A 22,422-nucleotide genomic window follows, 5' to 3' on the forward strand; every position below is an offset into this window, starting at 1 on the left:
TCCAGCCTCTGCTTAAAAGCTTCCAAAGAAGGAGCCTCCACCACACTCGGTTGATGGGTATTGAGTTCTGGAGTTGTAGTTCACCTACATCCAGATAACACTGTGGATGCAAACAATGATGGATCTGGACCATCATTGTTTTGGTGTTGTAGTTCATCTACATCCAGTTCACCTACCATCGAACTGGAATTGGGTCAAACTTTCCACACAGAACTCCCATGGCCATCAGAAAGTACTGGAAGGGTTGATGGGCATTGAGTTCTGGAGTTGTAGTTCACCTACATCCAGATAACACTGTGGACGCAAACAATGATGGATCTGGACCATCATTGTTTTGGTGTTGTAGTTCATCTACATCCAGTTCACCTACAATCGAAGAGCATTGTGAACCCTACCAACAATGGAATTGGGTCAAACTTTCCACACCGAACTCCCATGGCCATCAGAAAATAGAGTTGAGTTCACCTACATCCAGATAACACTGTGGACTCAAATAATGATGGATCTGGATCTGGATCTGGACCATCATTGTTTTGGTGTTGTAGTTCACCTACATCCAGTTCACCTACAATCGAAGAGCATTCTGAACCCCACCAACAATGGAATTAGGTCAAACTTCCCACACAGAACCCCCATGGCCAACAGACAATACTGTGTTTTCTGATGGTCTTTGGTGATCCCTCTGATACCCCCTTGCAAGCCCCCCAGGGGTCCCAACCTGCAGGTTGATAAACGCTGTGCTAGATAACTAAAAGATGTGGTGCAATTTCCTTCTAGAAACAGCTGATGCCTTTTATTTTCCACTTTTGTTTTTTACTGGCAGAGAAAAGCAAGCTTTTGGTATAGACAGGTCCCTTCTTTTCCCTCTGACGAAGAACTCTGTGTGCCTTGGCGAAGGAAACACTGCTCCTGCTGCTACTGCTTGAGAGAGAAAGTGATCCAAGGGGAAGGAAGCATGTCTGTCGTCTTGAGGAAGCTGCTTGCTACTGTTCCCAGAGGGCATGGCCATGGGGAGATCTGCCAGCCCCTTATCTCCTGTCCTGGAGGTAGGCTCCCCCTGCCCCCACCTGGCACCAGGCGGACCTTGGACTTAGTCAATGGCTCATCCTCCAATAACCCCCCCCCCTGCTCTCCACCCCCCCTTGCAACCCTTAGTTAGTTCCTCAAGTTAAAAGTGCTGTCCTGACAACTTCGTTCTCTTTATTTCCTAAGCCGGCTTGGAGTCGGTTGGCTGACACAGACCTGGAGTGAAGGGGACTGAACCAAACCAAACCGGTGAGTGCCTATCAATGTGTATCTCTCTCATCATCCCCAGCAGTGTTTGTTCCTAACACATACCTGTGCAGAGAAATTTAATGTCTCAGGACACTCAATCATCATTTGCCATTCTGTGCTCTCTTTTCCCCAAAGCTTTAACTCTCAGTCCTTGTGCTCTAGCTACTAGGCAACACTTTCTACTCCTTTGACAGAATGGGGGGAAATATCCACCTGGTTCCCCAAATCTTAGGCCCCATCAACACTGCCATATAATGCGGTTTACTTGCATCAAACTGGACTATATTTATTTATTTATGACATTTCCTGCCTTTCTCGAACTTGAAAGTGACTCAAGCTGGCTTTACAAAATAGGCAGCATTATATGTGTCTACATTGCCATACGATGCAGTTAAATTGCATCGTATGGCAGTGTAAATAAGGCCTCAGTTCACTCAAATAAGTCTATTGCAACGTTTTGAGTATAGTGATAACACCTACTGAAGTTTAATCACTTTGCTAGTGAATCCTTTAAAAAAAAATGTACAGATATTTGAATGACTGAAAACACATGTAGAGATGTTTTCAGTCATTCAAAACTAGGTCTGAATTCTCCCTATTTGGGAGGCAAAGGAATGTATGTGTCTCAATCTTAATGCTTGCCTTTACAGCAGGCATGCGCAAACTTTGGCCCTCCAGGTGTTTTGGACTTCAACTCCCACAATTCCTGTTAGGAATTGTGGGAGTTGAAGTCCAAAACACCTGGAGGGCCAAAGTTTGCGCATGCCTGCTGTAAAGGCAAGCATTAAGATAGGCGGTTAGGAATTGTGGGAGTTGAAGTCCAAAACACCTGGAGGGCCAAAGTTTGCCCATGTCTACTCTACAGTATCGGATTGAAAGCTGAGTATCCCTTATCTAAAATAATGGGAACCAGAAGTGTTTTGGATTTATTTTTGTGTTTGGAGTACTTGCACATAATGAGACACCTTAAAGATAAGACTCCAGTCTAAACACAATGTTCTCTTATGTTTTTCATACAACTTAGCGTCTACTGGTATTTTTATGCAGTAATTATAATTATTTAAGAATTATTTAATTAAATAATAATAATCTAATAATTTAATAATTAATATTTTTGTGCATGAAACAGAATTTGTGTACACTGAATAATCAGAAAGAAAGGTGTCACTCATGAGCAATTTGGTGTTTTGGAATTCTGGATAAAGGATGCTCAATTCAATTGTCTGCTCACCTGAGTAAGCGAGGAAGATCCTTGGCCTCCTAACTTCCCCAAATTTTGCCCCAAATTTTACAGGGCCTGGTGCCTCCTAGAGGCAAGGTTTGTGACTGCGCTACCCATCTCCCTGGCAAGCCATGGCCAACACCACCGACTCCGTGGCAGCTGCCCAGGATGACCGCCCGGCCAAGACGGTACCCAACGGAACCCCCACTTCATCTGACCAGTCTTCTGAAGACTCCATGAAGCTGAAGAAGGAAATCTCCCTGATCAACGGGATCAGCTTGATTGTGGGCAACATGATTGGCTCGGGCATCTTCGTCTCCCCCAAGGGGGTCCTGATGCACAGCGCATCTTACGGCCTCTCCCTCATTGTCTGGGCCTTGGGGGGACTTTTTTCCGTCTTTGGGGCTCTCTGCTATGCTGAACTGGGCACCACCATAAAAAAATCTGGAGCCAGCTATGCCTACATTCTGGAGGCCTTTGGGGAGCTGCCGGCTTTCATCCGGCTCTGGACATCCCTTCTTATTATCGAACCTACCAGCCAAGCGGTTATTGCCATCACCTTTGCCAACTACCTGGTTCAACCTTTCTTCCCTTCCTGTGAGGCCCCTTACCTGGCCAGCCGGCTCTTTGCAGCTGCCTGCATCTGTGAGTACCATTGGCAGGGACACTATTGGGGAGGATTTGGGTGAACTGGTGGATTGGTGTATTTAGGAAACCATCCTCTTTTGGACTGCAGCTCTCAGCGTCTCCCAACAGCTTGATCACAGGGGATTTTAGAAATTGTAGTCCTCTTTCACACACACTTCCCAAAATTCTTCAGCATCCCAGAGCAAGCCTGTGCTGTGGGGTGGGGCAGGGCAGATCTTTTGAAAAGAAAAAGCCTCTTGCAATGCCAAGGTTCATTTGAGCTTCCGGTAGGTTGAAGGGCAATTTTTTTGCCCCCACCCCCTTATCTAATCTGTCATTGTTTTTTTATCTTTTCTTTGACCTTTCAACCCATCCTGTGCAATGCTTGCCTTCCTTGGCCATGGTTTTGAGTCTATGTGCTCACTCAGGAGTTAAAAGGAAAGAACATGGAGGCATTCACATTTTTGACCTTATTAGGGCCCTTCCACACAGCCATATAACCCAGAATGTCAAAGCAGAAAATCCCACAATGTCTGCTTTGAACGGGGTTATCTGAGTCCACACTGTTGTATATTTATTTATTTATTTACAGTATTTATATTCCACCCTTCTCATCCCACAGGGGACTTAGGGCAGATTACAATGCACATATACACGGCAAACATTCAATGCCATAGACATACAACATATGTAGACAGACACAGAGGCAATTTAACATTCCAACTTTCCGGCTTCATGAGGGTATGCTCAATTCCAGCCATAGGGGGAGCTGCCACTTCACCGTCCACTTGTGACACTGAGTCCTTGATGGAGCCCTTCCTCATTCTTACGCATGCTGCTGGAAGGTTTTATGGTGTCGTAAATTAGTTAAATTAGCCTCCCCGCATAAAGTGGTACCTAAATTTCCTACTCGACAGATGTAACTGTCTTTTGGGCTGCATAGGTCAACAGCGAGCTAGACTATTAATGGTCAGGAACCTACTCCAACTCGGGCTGGCTTCGAACTTATGACCTCTTGGTCAGTTGTGATTTAATGCAGCTGGCTACTAACTAGCTGCGCCACAGCCCGGTTCACCAGTTATATTCCAGTTCAAAACAGAAAATGAGGAATTTTATTCATCTGTGTGGAAGAGGCCTTAGAAAATCCCTTTGGGCCTGAGATCCAAGGATCCTGGTTCCTAACATTGCCCCTGGCTATTCTTTTCCACCCTTTGCCCAGGTTTGGGAGACAAAGCCCTGCTTCTAAGCATTGGGTGAGTTTGTTTTCTTAGATTAGATCAATTTCTGGCTCCCAACCCCTCGGGCTAATCTTGTTTCTCTGGTTGATTAGAACATATGAATCAGATATCCAGGATTAGCCTCTCAATGGTGGTTCCTGTGGGGTTTTTTTTATCAGTTGTTTGTTTTCTGAGCCTTTTTAAAAGACTAAACCAGGTGAAACTTTCCCCTTGTACTTCCAAGCTGGAGCTGTGCTTCACCAGTTGGATTTTTCCCTGAAGCGATAGAATGATCCTGCTAAAGGGAAAGGTGGCAACCTTCAAAACTGCTATTCCCCCTTTGTGGCAGCCTCCTAAGCTTCCTTTCTGCTCTTTCAGAGGTCTAGAGAGAAACCAGGAGTTAATAACTAAGTTCCTTTTGTTCTGTGACACAAGGTGACCCAAGAAACAAAGACGTTGGGCATATACAAGTCTGTGCATGTGGGCAACCAACATTTCAAACTTGCCTGGAGGTTGCTGTTGCCTTGGTATGCCAGAGATAAACATTAGTTAACCAACAAGGAGGAAAAGACACTCGGCACATGCTCAGAAGGACTCTATTTTTCACATTGTTCTTTCTGACTCAGGGTCTCGTGATTTCCAGCTCGAGTTGCTCCATGAAGCATCTCTCTCTCTCTCTCTGTTCCTCTTTGTTCCCTGCGGGTAATTCTGGGTCTCTCTCAGGAAGCGAGGACTTCAGCTGAGGGCCAGCCAGTATGCTGAATCGGCAACTGTTGTCTGGATCCAGCTGGTGAGAAATGCAAGCGTCAGGCTCGCCCCAAAACCGCTCCCGTTGCAACACACAGGAATGCGCTGCCCAAAGAAGCCTGGGGCCTCTGGGTCAGACGTGAAAGATGGTTGTGGTGGTGGAGAAATGGGCTGATACGCTGGATTCAGGAAACTGCTGTCTTCAAGCAAAGAGGGATGCAAATGTTTAGGGTGAAGAGTAAAAGCAAGAATAACATATACTTAATATTTATATGCTCTCTCCCTGCATCATTCCCAAGTATCCAAACTACTTGGGATCATTCTGCATCATTCCCAAGTATCCCAAATAGTTATTTATTTACGATATTTATAGACCACCTTTCTCAGCCCTACGGCGACTCAAGGCGGGTTACAGATTGGCACTATTCGATGTCAGGTATTCATAAAAGTGCCATTAAAAACAATCAACATTACAATATATTTTAGATGTATGAATTTGGTAAAACTCTGAAAAGTAGGCTAGCATCATTACTGGAACTGGAATAAGTGTTTTTGCAATGCAATTGCTAATTGGTATATTCACGGGCAGGGGCGGCTCAACCCATTACGCAAAGTAAGCATTTGCAGTATACTTGATTTTGCCCAAGGGTGCTCTTGAGGCGCTCTTGGGGGAAAATAGACCTTGACATATGCGAGTTGTAGTTACTGGGATGTATAGTTCACCTACAATCAAAAAGCATTCTGAACTCCACCAATGATGGAATTGAACCAAATATGGCACACAGAACTCCCACGACGAACAGAAAATATATATCAGTGATTGGGGGGGGGGGGGTGCCAAATAATGTTTGCTTACCTTTGAAAATTACCTAGAACCACCTCTGTTCACGGGATTCTGAGCATTGTAGTCCTGAAGAGCAACCTTTCCTAGCCCTGGTTATTATTCCCATTTTAGAGATGTGGAAGCTGAATTTGAGAGACTGGGAACATATCTTGAGGCTACCTTGAAAGTTTTTGTCTGAGCTGAGATTCTTCTCACCAGCGATAGCTCATAGATATTGTTCTTCACCATTATTTTGCCCAAATCTTTGTTTTGTCTGGAAAATCATTGTCAAGGTAGGATCCCAAAACTGGTGGGTTCACTTTGCAAATCGAACCTCACCTCAATTTGTCAAAAGAAGAGCTCTTTGATCATGCATAGAGCTCCCATTGGCATTGGGATTTTGCAAATAAATAAAATGTAAAATCCAACATAACTGGCAATCCATGGATTCATTAAAAACATTGAAAGTAAAAAAAAGAAAAAGAAAAGAAAGCTGTTGCTTAGAGCCCTGTGCTTCCATTTATAGCTGAAGTCCATGCAATTGATATGGGGATGGTTGATAGAGGAGCAGGTAGCATAGGAAAGGATGGAAACTTTGCATTGCCACAAAAGAAAGCCTGAGACCATGCCCAGAAATGGCATATTATTTGAAGAATTGCCAGAGCCATGAGGAAACAAGCAGAGTTTATGTTAGCCACGAAGTCTCGGTTCTGAGCGTGTTCCAAGTCCGATAAGAGTGTGGAATTTATTGCCTTGTTTATAGAGAAGTTGAGTGATGTTTTTGAGGCGTCCCCAATTTCCCCTTTCCTCCCCTCCCCATAGAAAAAATGTACCCTTGACCTGGAACAAGAAAGAGTAGCTGAGGTTGGTGTGTGTGTGTGTTTGTGTGTGTATGAATAGGTAAGTACAGTCTTTGCTTTGATTGCACACCATCTCCTCACTCCCATGCTGCCCTACCCTGGACTTGGATGTCTGGCACTAAGCCGGATCCCTCATTAGCCCCTTGAGTCACAACAACTTGTTCCAGGAAGAAAGATCAAGGTTAGACTCTGATAGTATATAAAAGAAAGGGTGGGAAAGCAGAAGAAGGATCAGAGAGTAACTTCAATACCTCCCCCACCCCTCAGGATTCTGCCGGGAATGCCTCCCTCCCTCTGTAATGTTTTAACTCTCAGTGTTTGTTCACTTGTTATCGCGCTCATTGCTATTGTTTTTGCATGCAAAGAATTGTGTCTGGTTTCTTGAGTGAAAGAAGGAGAAGCGGCACTAGGTTTATGAGCCAAATTTTTGCCTTCGAGGGGCCACACTGCTTTCACACAAATGAGAAAAGCTCCATATCAGCCCATTCATATACAGGTAGTCTCTGAGTTACAAACATCTGGCTTACAAACGACTCAAAGTTAGAAACAGGGTTGAGACAACAGGAAATGAGAGAAATCTATCCCTCAGAATGGAAATGCACTCCTGAAAGAGTTATCATGGGGAAAAGGTGTCTACATTGAAGCTTTACCACCACTCCTTGTTTCCACAACAAGACACATTTTTCAAAATCCAATTATCACAGGGACAGAAAGGCGCTTTCAGACAGCACTAAATGACGGGTTTTCAACAGGGGTAAAAAATCTCGGGACTTCTTCTGACCACATACAGACCTGTTGGTCCTGGGATTTCTGCCTTTGTTGTCCAGACTTGATACTTTTCTGCTTTTAGGGGCTCCCAAGATGGCCGCTGGAGGATTTCCGCCGGAAACCTCGGCAGGTGTTTTTTAAAAACCCTGAGATGCGTATATGCGGAGGTCCAGATATGCGGATCATTGCAAAGATTCCATTCTTTGTCTTGACCAGAGAAACTGTGACCTCCACACATTTCATGAAGTTTCTGGCACACAAACAAAGTTTTTACCTTTTACTCAAGTGTCACCTTATTTTTAGAAACTGACCAATCAGGAACAAACATCTAAAACCCGGGAATAAACCTAGATAAAACAAATCCCGTGATTTCCAGTAGCAGTGACATACAGACATTCGAAGATGCATATATTCATCTCAAAACCACGATAATCCTGCACCTGGAAATCTCGCATTGTTTGCAGGGAACGGTGTCTGGCCCCTATTGTTTGCTGAGGAAGCTCCTGGGATAAAGGTACTGTCTGGACGGGCCCAAAGTAAGGTGAAATCTTTTGAACAGGAGTTCAACTAAAAATATAGATATTTGGCTGGAGTTATCCCTAAAAAATGTACCCGTTCCAACTTACATATACATTCAACTTGAGAACAAATCTACAGAACCTATCTTGTTTGTAATTTAGGGACTGCTAGTATTTCATTTTAATCCCATCTTCCTTCCTATTCAAGGTGGGCCCACAGCATTTTAAAACATTACAGTTCAATCCCTGTATTCACAATTTAATGTATCCATGCCTGACAAAATATTCCTCTATGGATATTTTCTATCTCCTGCAGTATGACTCTGTAGCATTCTTGGGCTAGTGGGTTACCAGGCATACTATGAGTCATAGACTAAAAATTCAACTTTCTCAATCTTGACTTTGTTTGTATCTCTTCAGTTCATCCAGCCATCCTGACTGCTAATGGCCATCTCAGCATCAACTCCCTCTTGCCAATATGACCAAGAAACAGAAACTTGGTGGAATATGTAGATTAAACGATCCAGTCCTCAGTAGATAGGGAAAGCCATATGGCTCCCAGTAGTCATTTGTGGGATCAATATAAACAGGAGCAATGTTGTCAGTGGCACTGCTGGGAAGTGGATTAAAAGCCCTCATGAAAAGTAGACATGACAGTGTTCTAACCTCTTCTGCATATACATCCTTGATCGCATATAAACAAACAACTGTATTTGAAAGTATCCCATGATAAGGTTGTTCAGTGGAGGCAGATGGGCCTGGCCTCCAGTGTGCTTTGATCTAGGTCAACCTGGAGAGCAATGAGGTTGGAGAAGGCAGTCTAGACACTGGGAATCACTTGTGTCCTGATGCTTGTGTCTCATTTTTCTGCCTCATTACGGTTTCCCCATGTACTTGATATGCAGCTCTTTATTACATGAATGGATTGCAAATTGAAGCAATTACAATCCCATTCCTAACTATTTTCCATGACCAGCCATTGACAAATGTGCATATGTATGGGTATTAAATAGGCTTCCCAGATGTCAGAGCCAATATTTTCTTAGTTTAGATTTGCTTTTTAAAATGTATATGGCCTACTGTAACTGATTTGGTTGATGCTTAATGTAATGCCATGACCAGGACCTTCCCCCTGTGCCATGATCAGCACTCTTTCTCTGCGACATTGCAAGTGGTTGTTCTGAGGTTTCATACTTTGTCTCCAAAATCTTGGGATAGGTGATGGGGGAGAGATTCAGTTCATCTTTTCTTATTTAGACTTCTGTGTTTCAAGGAGGAAGTTGATACTGTCTTTGGGTCCTTTATCTCAGAGTGATTCTTCACCCTTGTGAACTGTGTTTTGTTCTCCCTTCTAGGCTTGCTCACTTTTGTGAACTGTGCCTATGTGAAATGGGGGACTCGGGTTCAGGATCTGTCCACCTATGCCAAAGTGCTTGCTCTCATTGCTGTCATCATTGCTGGCATCATCCGAATTGGACAAGGTACTAACCTTCCATACCTACATCCTCTAAGTTTGCTGTCCTTCAGGTTGACCCATGATGTAGTACTTCTAGTATGGAGCCCATCTCAGCTTTTATTGTGTTTCAACCTACCAGTCCTGTGAGGTATGTGTTTCAGGCCATTTTAGAGACAAATCAGAATGACCAACCCTAAGTTATGAAGTGAGAATTGAAGCCACATCCTAATGCAGGTTCCCAGGTGTGCTTTTTTGCCTCTCTGGGTTTTGGGACTTGCTTATACAGACATCCTCTTAGTGACTGTAAGTGTCAAGTGATGGTCTACCTGTGTGAATAGGTGCTGTTGACATCTTGGCACAGCAGGTACTAAACTCTGGATACTGCAGTTTAAGAAGGATAATTTACCTGTCTGAACGCATCTCTCTCTATGATCCACCTTGGAGGTTACGATCTTCTGGGGAGACCCTTCTCTTGGTTCCACCCCCTTCGCAGATGTGGTTGGTGGAGACAAAAGACAGGGTCTGCTTGATGGTGGCCCCTCATCCATGGAACTCCCTCCCCAACAAAATTAGAACAGCCTCTTCCCTCCTGTCCTTCAGGAAGAAAGTAAAAACATGGTTATGGGACCAGGCCTTTGGACAATAATCTTCCAGAGCAATAATTTTATACAGATTAGTGCAATGATGATTTGAATAGCCTTGGATTATGAGTTTGGATTGTTTAGTTTTTAATAATTGTTGAAATGTTTAAATTTCTTGTTTTTAACATATATGATATTTATTGTATGTATGTTTTATGGCATCGAATTGCTGCCTGTCTGTGAGACTGCTCTGATCCCCTTCGGGGTGAGAAGGATGGTATACAAATGTCGTAAATAAATAAAAATAAATAAATAAATATTATGGTAACCAAATCTGGAACTCAAACCTTATAAAGCTGAGGGGTTTGGGTAGACATAGCTTGCAGGCTGGGTGGTAATACGACAACCATCTTTAAATAACTTGAGTTGTTTTGTAAAAGATTGATTGGATGTGTTTTTGGCTTATCCAGAAGATAATTCATGAGTTAATGGATTCAGATCACAAGAAAGGCACTTCCAACAATACATTAGGAAGAACTTCCATTAGGCAATTGTTGTTTAACAATAAAGTGGGCTATTCTGGAAGATTGTGGACTCCTTCATTGCAGGTTCTTAAACAGTGATTGGTTTTTTGTTGTACACCTTTCTGATTGATGCAAGAAGGCAACCCTATTATCAGATTTTTGTGGCAAGATGCTGAGAAAGTGTGGCTGGCCTAAGATCACCCAATGGGTTACTGTGGCTCTGTGTGGATTCAAATACTGGTCTCTAGGGTGGTTGCCCAATGCTAAAACCACCGCATCATGCTGGGTCCTTCTTAGGGATGTTTTAGTTGTGGCTTTCTGCATTGGCAGAAGGTTGGACAGAACTGGAAGTGCACCCTTGGTAGAGCAGCCTTGGTACTATTCCAGTTCTGTGATTATGTGAGAACACTATTTTACATTTTCTCAGGCACAGTACTTTTCATTAGAGCCAGTTCCCACACATATCCAGTGGCAAGACATCAAGCCATGGCGACAATGACATATTGGGTGATTTACTAATTTACGAGAACTGATATCTTTCCTCACAGGACATTCTGAGAACTTTGCAGACTCTTTCGAAGGCTCCTCTTGGAATGTCGGGGACATCGCATTGGCACTCTACTCGGCGCTTTTCTCTTACTCCGGATGGGACACCCTCAACTTCGTCACAGAAGAAATTAAAAACCCTGAAAGGTCAGAGCATGAACCGTGTGAGAATGTTGTAGTTAGTGTAGGGACATAATTTTTGTGTCTGTTCTCAAGTAGTTGAGGTCACCATGGCTTGGAATGAAGCCAGAAGTTCATATTAGACAATGCTTGTGATGTCCCCGAGGAAGAGCAGTATTACTAATACCACGGTTGCATATATACTATAGACTTAATGCAGTTTGAGACCTCTTTAACTACCATGGCTTAATGCTATGGAACCCCAAGTGTTGAAGTGAGGCATCAGCATCCTTTTCTGGGTAGAGAAGGCCTTGTAAAAGTCTCACTATTCCTCACAACTCTCATGATTCCTGACAATAGATTTCCCTAGTGTTATTCACATCAGTAGTCTTTGTTTAACACTTCTGCGGAAACTGGCTCATGTGGAGAATGGCTACCATCTAGAGTCCAACATTTGACATTACAACAGTTAGATTTTTGAATAGAATCGAGGATTGCTTGCATTTCCTTTTAAGCTCAAGTGGCGAAAGAGACATGTTGTAGAATAAAGTATATTGACATCTGCAGGAAAAAAAAGACATAGATGGACTGCTCTTGGTCTGCATTTGATTAAAAATCAGTAAAAGAGAGCTTGTTGCAATTAAACAGAAAAAAGACAAAAACCTACTGACTTGGCACATGGAAGAGGAAGCAGTAAAAGACTCGATTGTTAGATGGGCTCAAAACATAGGCCAAGAGATAAAAATGGCCTAATGGGAAAAGACATGGAAGAGAAGAATGAAATACACGGCATAACAAAACCTAAAAGAAAATGTCTACAAAATGCATCTGCGATGGTATCTTCCTCCAGAGAGACTAGCAAAGATGTACAATTGCATTGACAAATATTGGAAATGTGGGAAAGAAAAAAGGCACATTTTACCATATGTGGTGGACATGCCACAAAGTAAACAACTGGAAACAGATTCATGTATATTTCAAAAAGGTGTTAAACACAAATTTCAAATGACATCACAAATGTACCTTTTGAACATGCCTGATGAAGACCTGGAGAGGAAATTTGGAAAAAAATTGTTTTACATGACAATGGCAGCTCGAATAGTATATGCTAGATTTTGGAAAACCTCAGAGATACCTCCTTAGAAGAATGGGAAAAATACATAACAGATTTGCCGATAATGGATAAAATAACTGTACTCTTAAGAGGAGAATTGAGAACTTTGTCAATGAATGGCAACCAGTGATTCAACATCTCAATGTAAAATTAAACTAGAAATGAACATAGAGGATCCTATAAGACTATAGAGAAGGAGGAAGTGGATAGTAATTTAGAGCCTATGATACCTTTCTATGTATTATTTAAATAGAAGACTGCGATCCCTTAAAGAAAATATATTATCTGAGAAATGATTATAGAACACTAAATGTTGGAAAGTATTGCACTGTACACAGTAAACACAAATATATGTCTGTTTGAATAAATAAATCTAAAAAAAGAGAAATGACAGGAAGTTTGACCTAGACATTAGAGGATTCTGGGAGACTGGCTTAGGGAGCGGTTTTCTAAGGGTTGGGTTCATAATATGGGCTATTCACCTTGTAGTCTTATGTGATTGGGTTGTTGGAGAGGTATACATTATCTGGTATACTTTTTCTGTCTCTCCTATTCTTCAGAAACCTGCCCCTCTCCATTGGCATCTCCATGCCCATCGTCACTGTGATCTACATAATGACCAACGTGGCCTATTACACTGTGCTGAGCAAAATGGAGATATTGGCAAGCGATGCCGTGGCAGTGGTTAGTATCATTCCTCTTCATGGCTGCTTGCTTTAGAATCCCCGTGGTTCTTGCCTTCAGTCAGATATCTTTCTTCACTGAAAGCTCCTGCATGAAAAAAGTAAAGGATTCCTACAGCGTGAAGGAGCAGCGTGCCAATTTATTAGTTACTTTTATTGTCCTGCAATATGTATTTTCTTGGTTGATCAGTTCATTACAGAAGAGGTGGGAGAAAGTGTGTTGGTGCATGTGTTTTAAAACTGTTTCTGGCCATCCCAAAACAGTGGCCTTACAGCCGAGGCGGATGGGAGTTCCACCCCTACTAAAGAAATAAATAATGTCATACTGCAGGGTTGGGCAACCTTGGTGGCTTCAAGGGCAAGGTTTCTTCAATGGAACCCTATGAAAACTGCATGGGATGTCTAAAATGCCAGAAATTGGGGTGATGGAAACAAAAGCAAAAATAGCCAGAAATTTGGAGGATTTAAAAAAAAAAGATATTTTACAGTGTGGCAGATGAGGGCCCTGCAACCTATTTAAATATTGGTTTGCCACTCCTGGGGGTTTGCAAGTGGCATGCAATATTATTTTGCTGGTACATAAATGTCTGGGTGGGGTATATATGTGCCTGGAATCACACATTCCCCACTTCTTACGACCAGCTCAATTGGTGTTCCTCTCCTCTTCTTTCCAGACTTTTGGCAATCAGGTTTTTGGAGTTATGCAATGGGTCATCCCGCTTGCTGTCGCCTTGTCCTGTTTAGGAGGCCTTAATGCCTCTATCTTAGCAGCTTCCAGGTAATAAATCTCTCCCTCCTTCTTTCTATTTTTCCATATGTATGTTTCCCATGCCTTAGGATTCTCGAAACATTTTTGAGATCTTCTCACTTCTGTTGGTATCCTCTAGGAAATCATTTTGTATGAAAGGCAACCACCTGGATGAAAAAAATGGTACCATATCAAGGAAATTCTATGGAAAGTTATCTTTTGCATTTGTTATTGTTTATCTATTTTAAAATTGAAATGTAGTTGTTTACAAAAGGACCATATCCCCATGGGCAATGTTATATAACAACTTGGAAATAAATGCTTTATGCTGGCTCACAGAATCACCAAGTACTGAAGATGGTTAGTGGGTCCCAGTTACATATCTACATGAAATTTCAAAACACAGCTAAAACTAATATATCATTTAAATGCATAGCTATTCATTCAAATTATTCATTTGAATGTGATATTCCTGCTTCTTGGCAGGGGGGTTGGACTGGATGGCCCATGAGGTCTCCTCCAACTCAGTACAAAATTAATATAGTTTGCATTTTCTTATACAGCATAGATAGGAAACCTTTGGCCTCCAGATTCTTGCATCACAAGTTCCACGATTCCTTAACCATTGGCTTTGTTGAATCTTTTAGGTGCTTTCCACATCAAAAACATCTGAAAGGCCAAAGTTTTCTCATCTCATCAAGCCATATTGGGTGTGGGAAGATAGAAATAAATACACACATAAGTAAGCAAGTGTGATCTAGACCTTGGTGTGAGTTATCATCTTTCAGTGTTTGATTCATTTCAAGATAGTTGGTTGTTTTCAGTGGTTTAAATATATTAAAATTTACTAAAATATTACATACATATCACAGCACACAATTGCAAGCCCATCCCACTCATTTTCTAAAAGCCTGATGGCATAAGAATGCTTTAATTTGCTGGTGCAAGAAGAAAATCACCCTAGTTTTCCTAGGGAGAATCCTGAAGTTTGTGAGCAGAGAAGGCCCTGCCCCTAGTTCCTTCTGAGACCAAATTAAACTTGAACTTTCTCTATAAGCCAAAGTGACGGAACGGAGGCTATCATTACACATCATGTAATATGGAAAAAATGATAGTGCTGGAAAAATCTAAAGGCAGTAGAGAAAGTGAAAGACCACTGTTCAAATGGGTTGATAGGCTTCAGTTTGCAAGACCTGAGCAGGGCATATGGAGATTTCATGTTCATAAAGTTTCCATAAGTCAAAACCATCTTGATGGCACATGAGAGCGTTTTGCACAAGGGTGCCCTTTCCCCTCTGAATTCACAAGCTGGTCTTGGATCAATAAGTTTCTTTTTCATTGAGCCATACTTTCCCTCAAACTTGCTCACTTTCCACAGGTTGTTTTTTGTCGGCTCCCGGGAGGGGCACCTGCCAGATGCCATCTGCATGATTCATGTCTGGAGATTCACTCCCGTGCCAGCCTTGCTCTTTAATGTAAGTCCCATGGGGCAAGGGGAGGTGTGGGAAGGGGGGTCGGTCTTTTAAAACATCTCTGTTTTCCAATAGTTTGCTCAGGCAGGAATTCGACAAGCCACACAGAAGGGAAACAAGCCTGCAGACCTCCTAATGAGTAGTTGACTAAACTTTGCCACCTTTATTTCCTAGATTAAAATGACGATTCTGTTCATTTTTACTAAGAAAAGAATCCCTCTGTGTCAACAGCAAGGGTGGATATGTGCAGGTTGATTTATGTAGACTTCAGGAGGAAAGATACAATATAAATCTTACTAATAATAGAATAATAGAGCAGCACATTTGAAAAAAGACAATATACATATACAAAAATGTTGTTGGCTAGTATGATAAATCACAGTGGCTTTTCTCTGCATAGGAAAGAATGTTAGAAAATTATATTTGTTCATAGTGCATTCCTACCCAACATTTTTCTGGTATCTGTACAAACTTGCACCCAGGCTTTTTTTGTGTGTGTGTCAGGAGTGACTTGAGAAACTGCAAGTTGTTTCTGGTATGAGAGAATTGGCCATCTGCAAGGACATTGCCCAGGGGATGCCTGGATGTTTGATATTTTACCATCCTTGTGGGAGGCTTCTCACATGTCCCCACACAGGGAACTGGAGCTGACGGCAGGAGCTCATCTGTGCTCTCCCCGAATTTGAACCTCCGACTTGTCGGACTTCCGTCCTGCTAGCACAAGGGTTTAGCCCATTGCACCACCGGGGTCTGAAGCTATGCATCCAGGTGACATAGTTTTAGATCCTGGATTCGACAATAAAGGACATAAACTTTTTTAAAATAGGAAGCTTGATGTGTCAGAAATTAAACATCCCTTAAAACAGTTCAATACTCAGAGGAGAGAGGCTTTTTTTTGGTTGAGAGTATTGCATACTTCGTTGGACAGAGGATCAAGGCCTATGCATAGGTGTCCAAATAGTTCCATGACCTTCAACATTTCGCAGATGAGAACTGGGACTTAAGTGGCCATGTACCACCAGAGAGTGGTAAAGATGACAAAAGGTATTAATGAGGAAGAAGACACAAGCTAGGGGAGGCTGCAGCAATTTGCTTTTTCTGAGCCTCCTGTGGAAAGCAGGATTTAGCCTTTTTCTCTTTCCAAAGTGCAAAATATACTTTTGCACTTTGAATCCAGTTTACAGCAGTTGAAGGATGCCAAGAACACAGAGGGAGGAAGGGAGATAAACGGATATTTTTTTGAAAAGCTGAAAAGTTGGATGACAGAGGATTATCTATGTGTAAACCGCTTTGAGTCCCCCTCGGGGTGAGAAAAGCGGTATATAAATGCTGTAAAATCAATCAATCAATCAATCAATCAATCAATCAATCAATCAGGACTGTTGTTGCCATATGGGGACAGTTGAAGGATATGCTGTTCTACAAGGGAAGAAGGGTGAGAAGTAGGAGCTGGCTCCAGCCAAAGAAGCAGAATGAGGCAGTGGACACTGGGACAGATAGGCAAGAGTCAAGCTGTAAGAACTTAGAGAGCAGAAATGTGTATGTGACCCACCATGTCCTTTACCTGTTTGGTCAGTTTGCTGCCCCTTTATGTCCCCCCACCAGTTCCGAATAGTCCCTGTGTTGGGAATATAGGGTCTTGTCCTTTGTCTCAGCATGTTTTGGGCAAACATCTCCTAGTCCACCTTTTTCCTTCCTGAAATTGAACTCTGGCTCACTCAACAAACAGCTGTTTGGTGAATGGACTGGAATGCAACAGGGATAGAGAAAAGGATGAAAGCTCTTCCCCTTGCAGTCTTGTTCCCGCCAGTCTTTATAGTGTGTCTGGGAATGTCAGGTCCCAAACACCCACAGTGGTCCATGCTGAAGACATCCAAAGGCCAGATGTGGCCTGTTTGTGGTCTAGATACCATTACACTACTGAGAAAGCAGGTCTGAGCTGCTGTTCGGAAGGCTTCTCTGTTAGAAACCACCATGGCAGCTGCTGTCTGAGAGCCCAGGAAGGAAGAACGAGGTCAAGTATAATGAGACAACACCTAAAATAACACAAAGCAACAATTTCGGGAATACTTGTGGGTTCTCCTAGGGAGATGCGTGTGGGTGGTCCCAGTCTTGGTGAGGACTGGGTTCATAGACTCCATTATCTATTCCACGAGTCTCACTGACAGGGTTGCTATTCCGAGTTCATGTAGAAGTGTAGGCGGAGTGTGAGCTGACAGGAAAGCAGAAGAGTTTATTCTAGTAACGCTGCGTGGGCCTTGCTCCACTTGTCTCACGTTTTCTACAGGGTGCCATGTCTCTGGTCTATTTGTGTGTAGAAGACATCTTCCAGCTGATCAACTATTATAGCTTTAGCTACTGGTTCTTTGTGGGGCTGTCAATTGCAGGGCAACTCTACCTGCGCTGGAAGGAACCGTCCAAAGAACGACCCCTCAAGGTAGGGAGAGAAGAAACAATACCAAGTTTATATGTTGAACATAGGAGCCCCCTCCCAATGTACAAAGCAGACTACCTACTCAGGGTCTCCTAATACTGATTAGATGTTCACACACTTTTACTTTAACACAGGAGTAGGCAGCTCCTTTCCTCTGTATGCTTTTGAACTAGAGATGCTTCATAACTGGTTATGCTGTGATGGACTCCCAGGAATCAGATATGGGATGCGAGTGCATAATTATCCTCTTTGGCTGTAAAATAAGACTGGGCACAGGTTTAGGCATTGACTGTCTGCCCATTTAAGCCCAGGAGATGTCTTTTTGACAAACTGGATACGATTTTGGGTTACCTTATATACTCGAGAATAAGGTGACCCGAATATAAGCCGAGGCACCTAACTTTACCACAAAAAAACTAGGAAAACGTATTGACTCGAGTATAAGCCAAGAGTGGGAAATGCATTAGTTACTGATCAATTTCAAAATCAAAATAGATACCAATAAAATTACATTAATTGAGGCATCAGTAGATTAAATGTCTTTGATAGTTACATAAAACTGTAATTTAAGATAAGACTGTCCAACTCTGATTAAACCATTATTCTAACTTTCTTCATGTGCTTAGGTATCCTTCCAATAATAATAGAGTAAAATAATAAATGTAATAAAAATAATAGAGTAAAATAATAAATGTAATAAAAATAATAAGAGTAAAATAATAAATGTAATAATAATAATAATAATAATAATAATAATAATAATAATAATGTAAATGTAATAGTAACAATCAGTGGTATTCCCCATAGTCACCTATGGATGTGAGAGCTGGACGATAGGAAAGGCTGAGCAAAGGAAGGTAGATGCTTTTGAATTGTGGTGTTGGAGGAAAGTTCTGAGAGTGCCTTGGACTGCCAGAAGATCCAACCAATCCATACTCCAGGAACTAAAGCCTGACTGCTCATTGGAGGGAAGGATAGTAGAGGCCAAGATGAAGTACTTTGGCCACATCATGAGAAGACAGGAAAGCTTAGAGAAGACAATGATGCTTGGGAAAATGGAAGGAAAATGGAAGAGGGGCCGACCAAGGGCAAGGTGGATGGATGGGATCCTTGAAGTGACTGGATTGACCTTGAAGGAGCTCGGGGTGGTGACGGCTGACAGGGAGCCCTGGCGTGGGCTGGTCCATGAGGTCACGAAGAGTCGGAAACGACTGAACGAATGAACAACAAAATAGTAACAATAACAGAATAGAATAACACATGTAATAATAACAGAATAACATAATAACTAATAATAATAGAGTAAAAATAATAACTGTAATAATAAAAAATAAAGTAATAAATGTAATAAAAATAATACATAACATTGACTCGAGTATAAGCCATGGGGAGCTTTTTCAGCCTAAAAAAAGGGATGAAAAACTCGGTTTATACTTGAGTATATATAGTAGTTCCATTTGTGAACTGTGGCAGAATGCCGCCTCCCCCCAATGTATCTGAGAGAATATTCTGGGATAAACTCCCTACTATTAATGCTTTCTGTTGTTGTTGAAGCAGAGTGGTGAGTTGGAGAGCAACCTTCTAAGTTTTTCCCCCGAGGGTAATGGCTTCCACAGTAGCTCTCTCCTGCTTTAAAATGCAAGAAGTTTCTATTTGGTTTAGACTAAAGTTCACTTGTCTTCCATTTCTTGCAACAACAGGCAAGTGTTAACACGGGCCTCTAAGAATTGCCCTAGTGTTCGCATGATAGACTTCAGTCTATTTCCTGGAGATTCTTAATTATCTCTCCCCTTGGTGGAGTGTCCGTCTCCTGCCTTCTTTCGAGCAACCTTTTGAAATAGGAGTGAGCCCAACTTCCAAGGGCTTGGGGACAATTTGCAGTTCCTTCTTTATGTCTTCTTCTCTCCTTACCAGCTTAGCATCGTCTTCCCCATTATCTTCTGCTTTTGCACCATCTTCCTGGTAGCAGTCCCCCTCTACACTGACATCATCAACTCGCTCATTGGCATCGCAATTGCGGTTTCGGGCCTCCCTGTCTATTACCTGGTGGTGCGAGTACCTGAAGAAAAAAGACCACAGTGCCTACGTCGGGTTGCGGGTGAGTGATGGTGTCTCCATCATTTCCCAGATCTTGTCTCTTCTTGTCCCCCAAACATACTGTGATATAATCCGACAAGACTGTATAATAATGTATTTGGTTTAAATGTTTATTTATGTTTTATTTTATAGATGGTTTTATGTGTTATATATACTGATTGTTTTGGACTTGTATTGCTCCACTCCCTTTTTTATTGTTTCACATTACAACAACATCTTGCTTATCCTTAGTATTTGTTGGTGCACATTTTGTTGGAGTACATTTTACAAATTATAGGGAAAGAGAAGCTTCTTTTGTCTATCCTAAATCTCCAGGAAGTTCCATTCACCTACAGGGAAAGATTCATACATTTTCCCCAGAAGATTTCCTACTTATAGAAGATTATAGACGCTTCATTTCCATGTAACATTACTACATTGTCTCTTTTTATACACCCTTCTCTTAAAAAATAAAAAAAAGTGGAGGGAAAAATAGATGACCTCTGGTCTATCCCAATCTAGTCACAAAGAAAGCTATAGTATCATACGCTTCACACTCTAGACCAGTGTTTCTCAACCTTCCTAAAGCTACGACCCCTTAATACAGTTCCTTATGTTGTGGCGATCACCAACCATAAAATTATTTTTGTTGCTACTTCTTAACTGGAGTTTTGCTACTGTTACAAATTGTAATGTAAATATCTGATATGCAGGATGTCTTTTCATTCACTGGACGAAATTTGGCACAAATACCTAATATGCCCAAAGTTGAATACTGGTGGGGTTGGGGGTGGGATTGATTTTTTTTCATTTGGGAGTTGTAGTTGCTGGGATTTAGAGTTAACCTACAATCAAAGAGCATTCTGAACTCCACCAATGGTGGAATTGAACCAGACTTGGCACACAGAACTCCCATGACCAACAGAAAATACTGGAAAGGTTTGGTGGGCATTGACCTTGAGTTTTGGAGTAGTAGTTCACCTACATCTAGGGAGCACAGTGGATTAAAACAATGATGGATCTGGACCAAGCTTGATACGAATGCTCAATATGCCCAAATGTGAACACTGGTGGAGTTTGGGGAAAATAGACCTTGACATTTGGGAGTTGTAGTTGCTGGGATTAATAGTCCACCTACAATCAGAGCATTCTGAACCCCTCCAACAATGGAGTTGGCCCAAACTTCCCACATAGAACCCCCATGACCAACAGAAAATACTGTGTTTTCTTATGGTCTTTGATGACCCTTCTGACCCCCAGGTTGAGAAAGGCTGCTCTAGACCTTTCTGATAGTTCTTTTCTCATATTTCAACACAAAAAAACTTTAATTTAAAAGCAGGATACAAATAAAGAATAATAATAATAATAATAATAATACTCTCTAGTGAAACATTAGAAAGACTAATTTACAGGGCAGACTCCCATCAGTTCTAGTCAATTTTGAGACACAAAGAGGTCCAGCTGAATAACATCTGGAGAAATGCTGGTCCCTGTGAGCTTGATCTACTTTGCCTTAAATTTTGCTTCACCATTCCAGGTACACTGGAATGGGTAAGAACTCCTATAACCAGGGCATAATCACATTGATTTTTCCCTTCTCCATTGCAAGCAGAAAAAAAAGGTTCTACAAGGTAACAAATTCTGCAAGCAAAGTTGGAGGAGGCAAAGATCTGCCCAGCTATTTCAAACACAGCATCGGAATTTCACATTTTTGCAGAGAGGGAAATCTTTCAGTCCAGGGATGGGGAACATGTGGCCTTCCAGATATTGTTGGGACTACAACTCCCATAAGTTCTAGTCAATTTTGAGACACGAAGAGAGGTCCTGCTGAATAACATCTAGAAAAGTGCTGGTCTCAGTGAGCTTGTTGTATTTGCCCTAAATTTTGCTTCACCATTCCAGCTACAATCTAGTTGATATCTATTATATTGGCTGCTCTCAGATATGTTTGTTCTCTCTTTGCCTGTTTTGCTAACTGGTGAATTTATTGTTTTTCTCACAGCCGCTGTGACACGTTTCATTCAGATTGTGTCCTTGTCTGTCTTGACGGAGATGGATCCCGACAATGAAGTAAAGTCTCAGTGACGGAGACAGAATTATCAGGGAGACTGGCTTCTCCCTTCTCCTCATGCAATGGACTCTTCTAAGAACTCTTAATTTATTGTTTCTGACTTTGTTGTTGGAAACCAGGGTGACAACTGCTGCAGCATCTTTGGGACTTTTTGAAAATACTTTCCACTCTCTCTTTGGTGCACAAGGACCCACATCAGCAGGAGCCCCAATAAACCATGACCACTCCATAGATTTTCCCAGGGATGAAAAAAATAGTCTTCAGCAATGGTTCATGGCTGCCATTACTGGACTACGCTTGTTTACAAATGGATGATCACTGCTTCCAGCAGAGGCCTTCCAAAAAAATCCAGAAACAGAAGTCAAGAGAGATTGCAACTGGTATTAGGGGAACACAGCCAATAAAACATCATTTTTTGTTAAATTCTTTCCTTGTCTGTTGAATTATGGCCTTTCAATGAAAATGAGCTACACAGAGTTATTTTGCACATGCAGAAAATTATTTCTGGAGTGAGATGCGCGTAGCTGAATGCATACAGAG

The 22,422-nt window shown here is 41.9% G+C and overlaps 1 protein-coding gene across 1 annotated transcript; it reads left to right on the top strand.

Annotated features, from left to right (window-relative positions):
- Nucleotides 1–1,169: 1,169 nt before the first annotated feature.
- SLC7A7 (solute carrier family 7 member 7) lies at nt 1,170–22,359 on the top strand. Its single transcript, XM_060780051.2, has 10 exons — nt 1,170–1,275; nt 2,570–3,142; nt 9,413–9,538; nt 11,167–11,311; nt 12,959–13,082; nt 13,756–13,859; nt 15,208–15,304; nt 17,589–17,738; nt 19,650–19,833; nt 21,814–22,359. The coding sequence occupies exons 2-10, from the start codon at nt 2,629–2,631 to the stop codon at nt 21,894–21,896; spliced, it is 1,527 nt and encodes a 508-aa protein (XP_060636034.2). The 5' UTR covers nt 1,170–1,275; nt 2,570–2,628; the 3' UTR covers nt 21,897–22,359.
- Nucleotides 22,360–22,422: the final 63 nt, after the last annotated feature.

The sequence above is a fragment of the Anolis sagrei genome, chromosome 6 (assembly GCF_037176765.1).
Source record: "Anolis sagrei isolate rAnoSag1 chromosome 6, rAnoSag1.mat, whole genome shotgun sequence".
NCBI lineage: Eukaryota > Metazoa > Chordata > Lepidosauria > Squamata > Dactyloidae > Anolis > Anolis sagrei.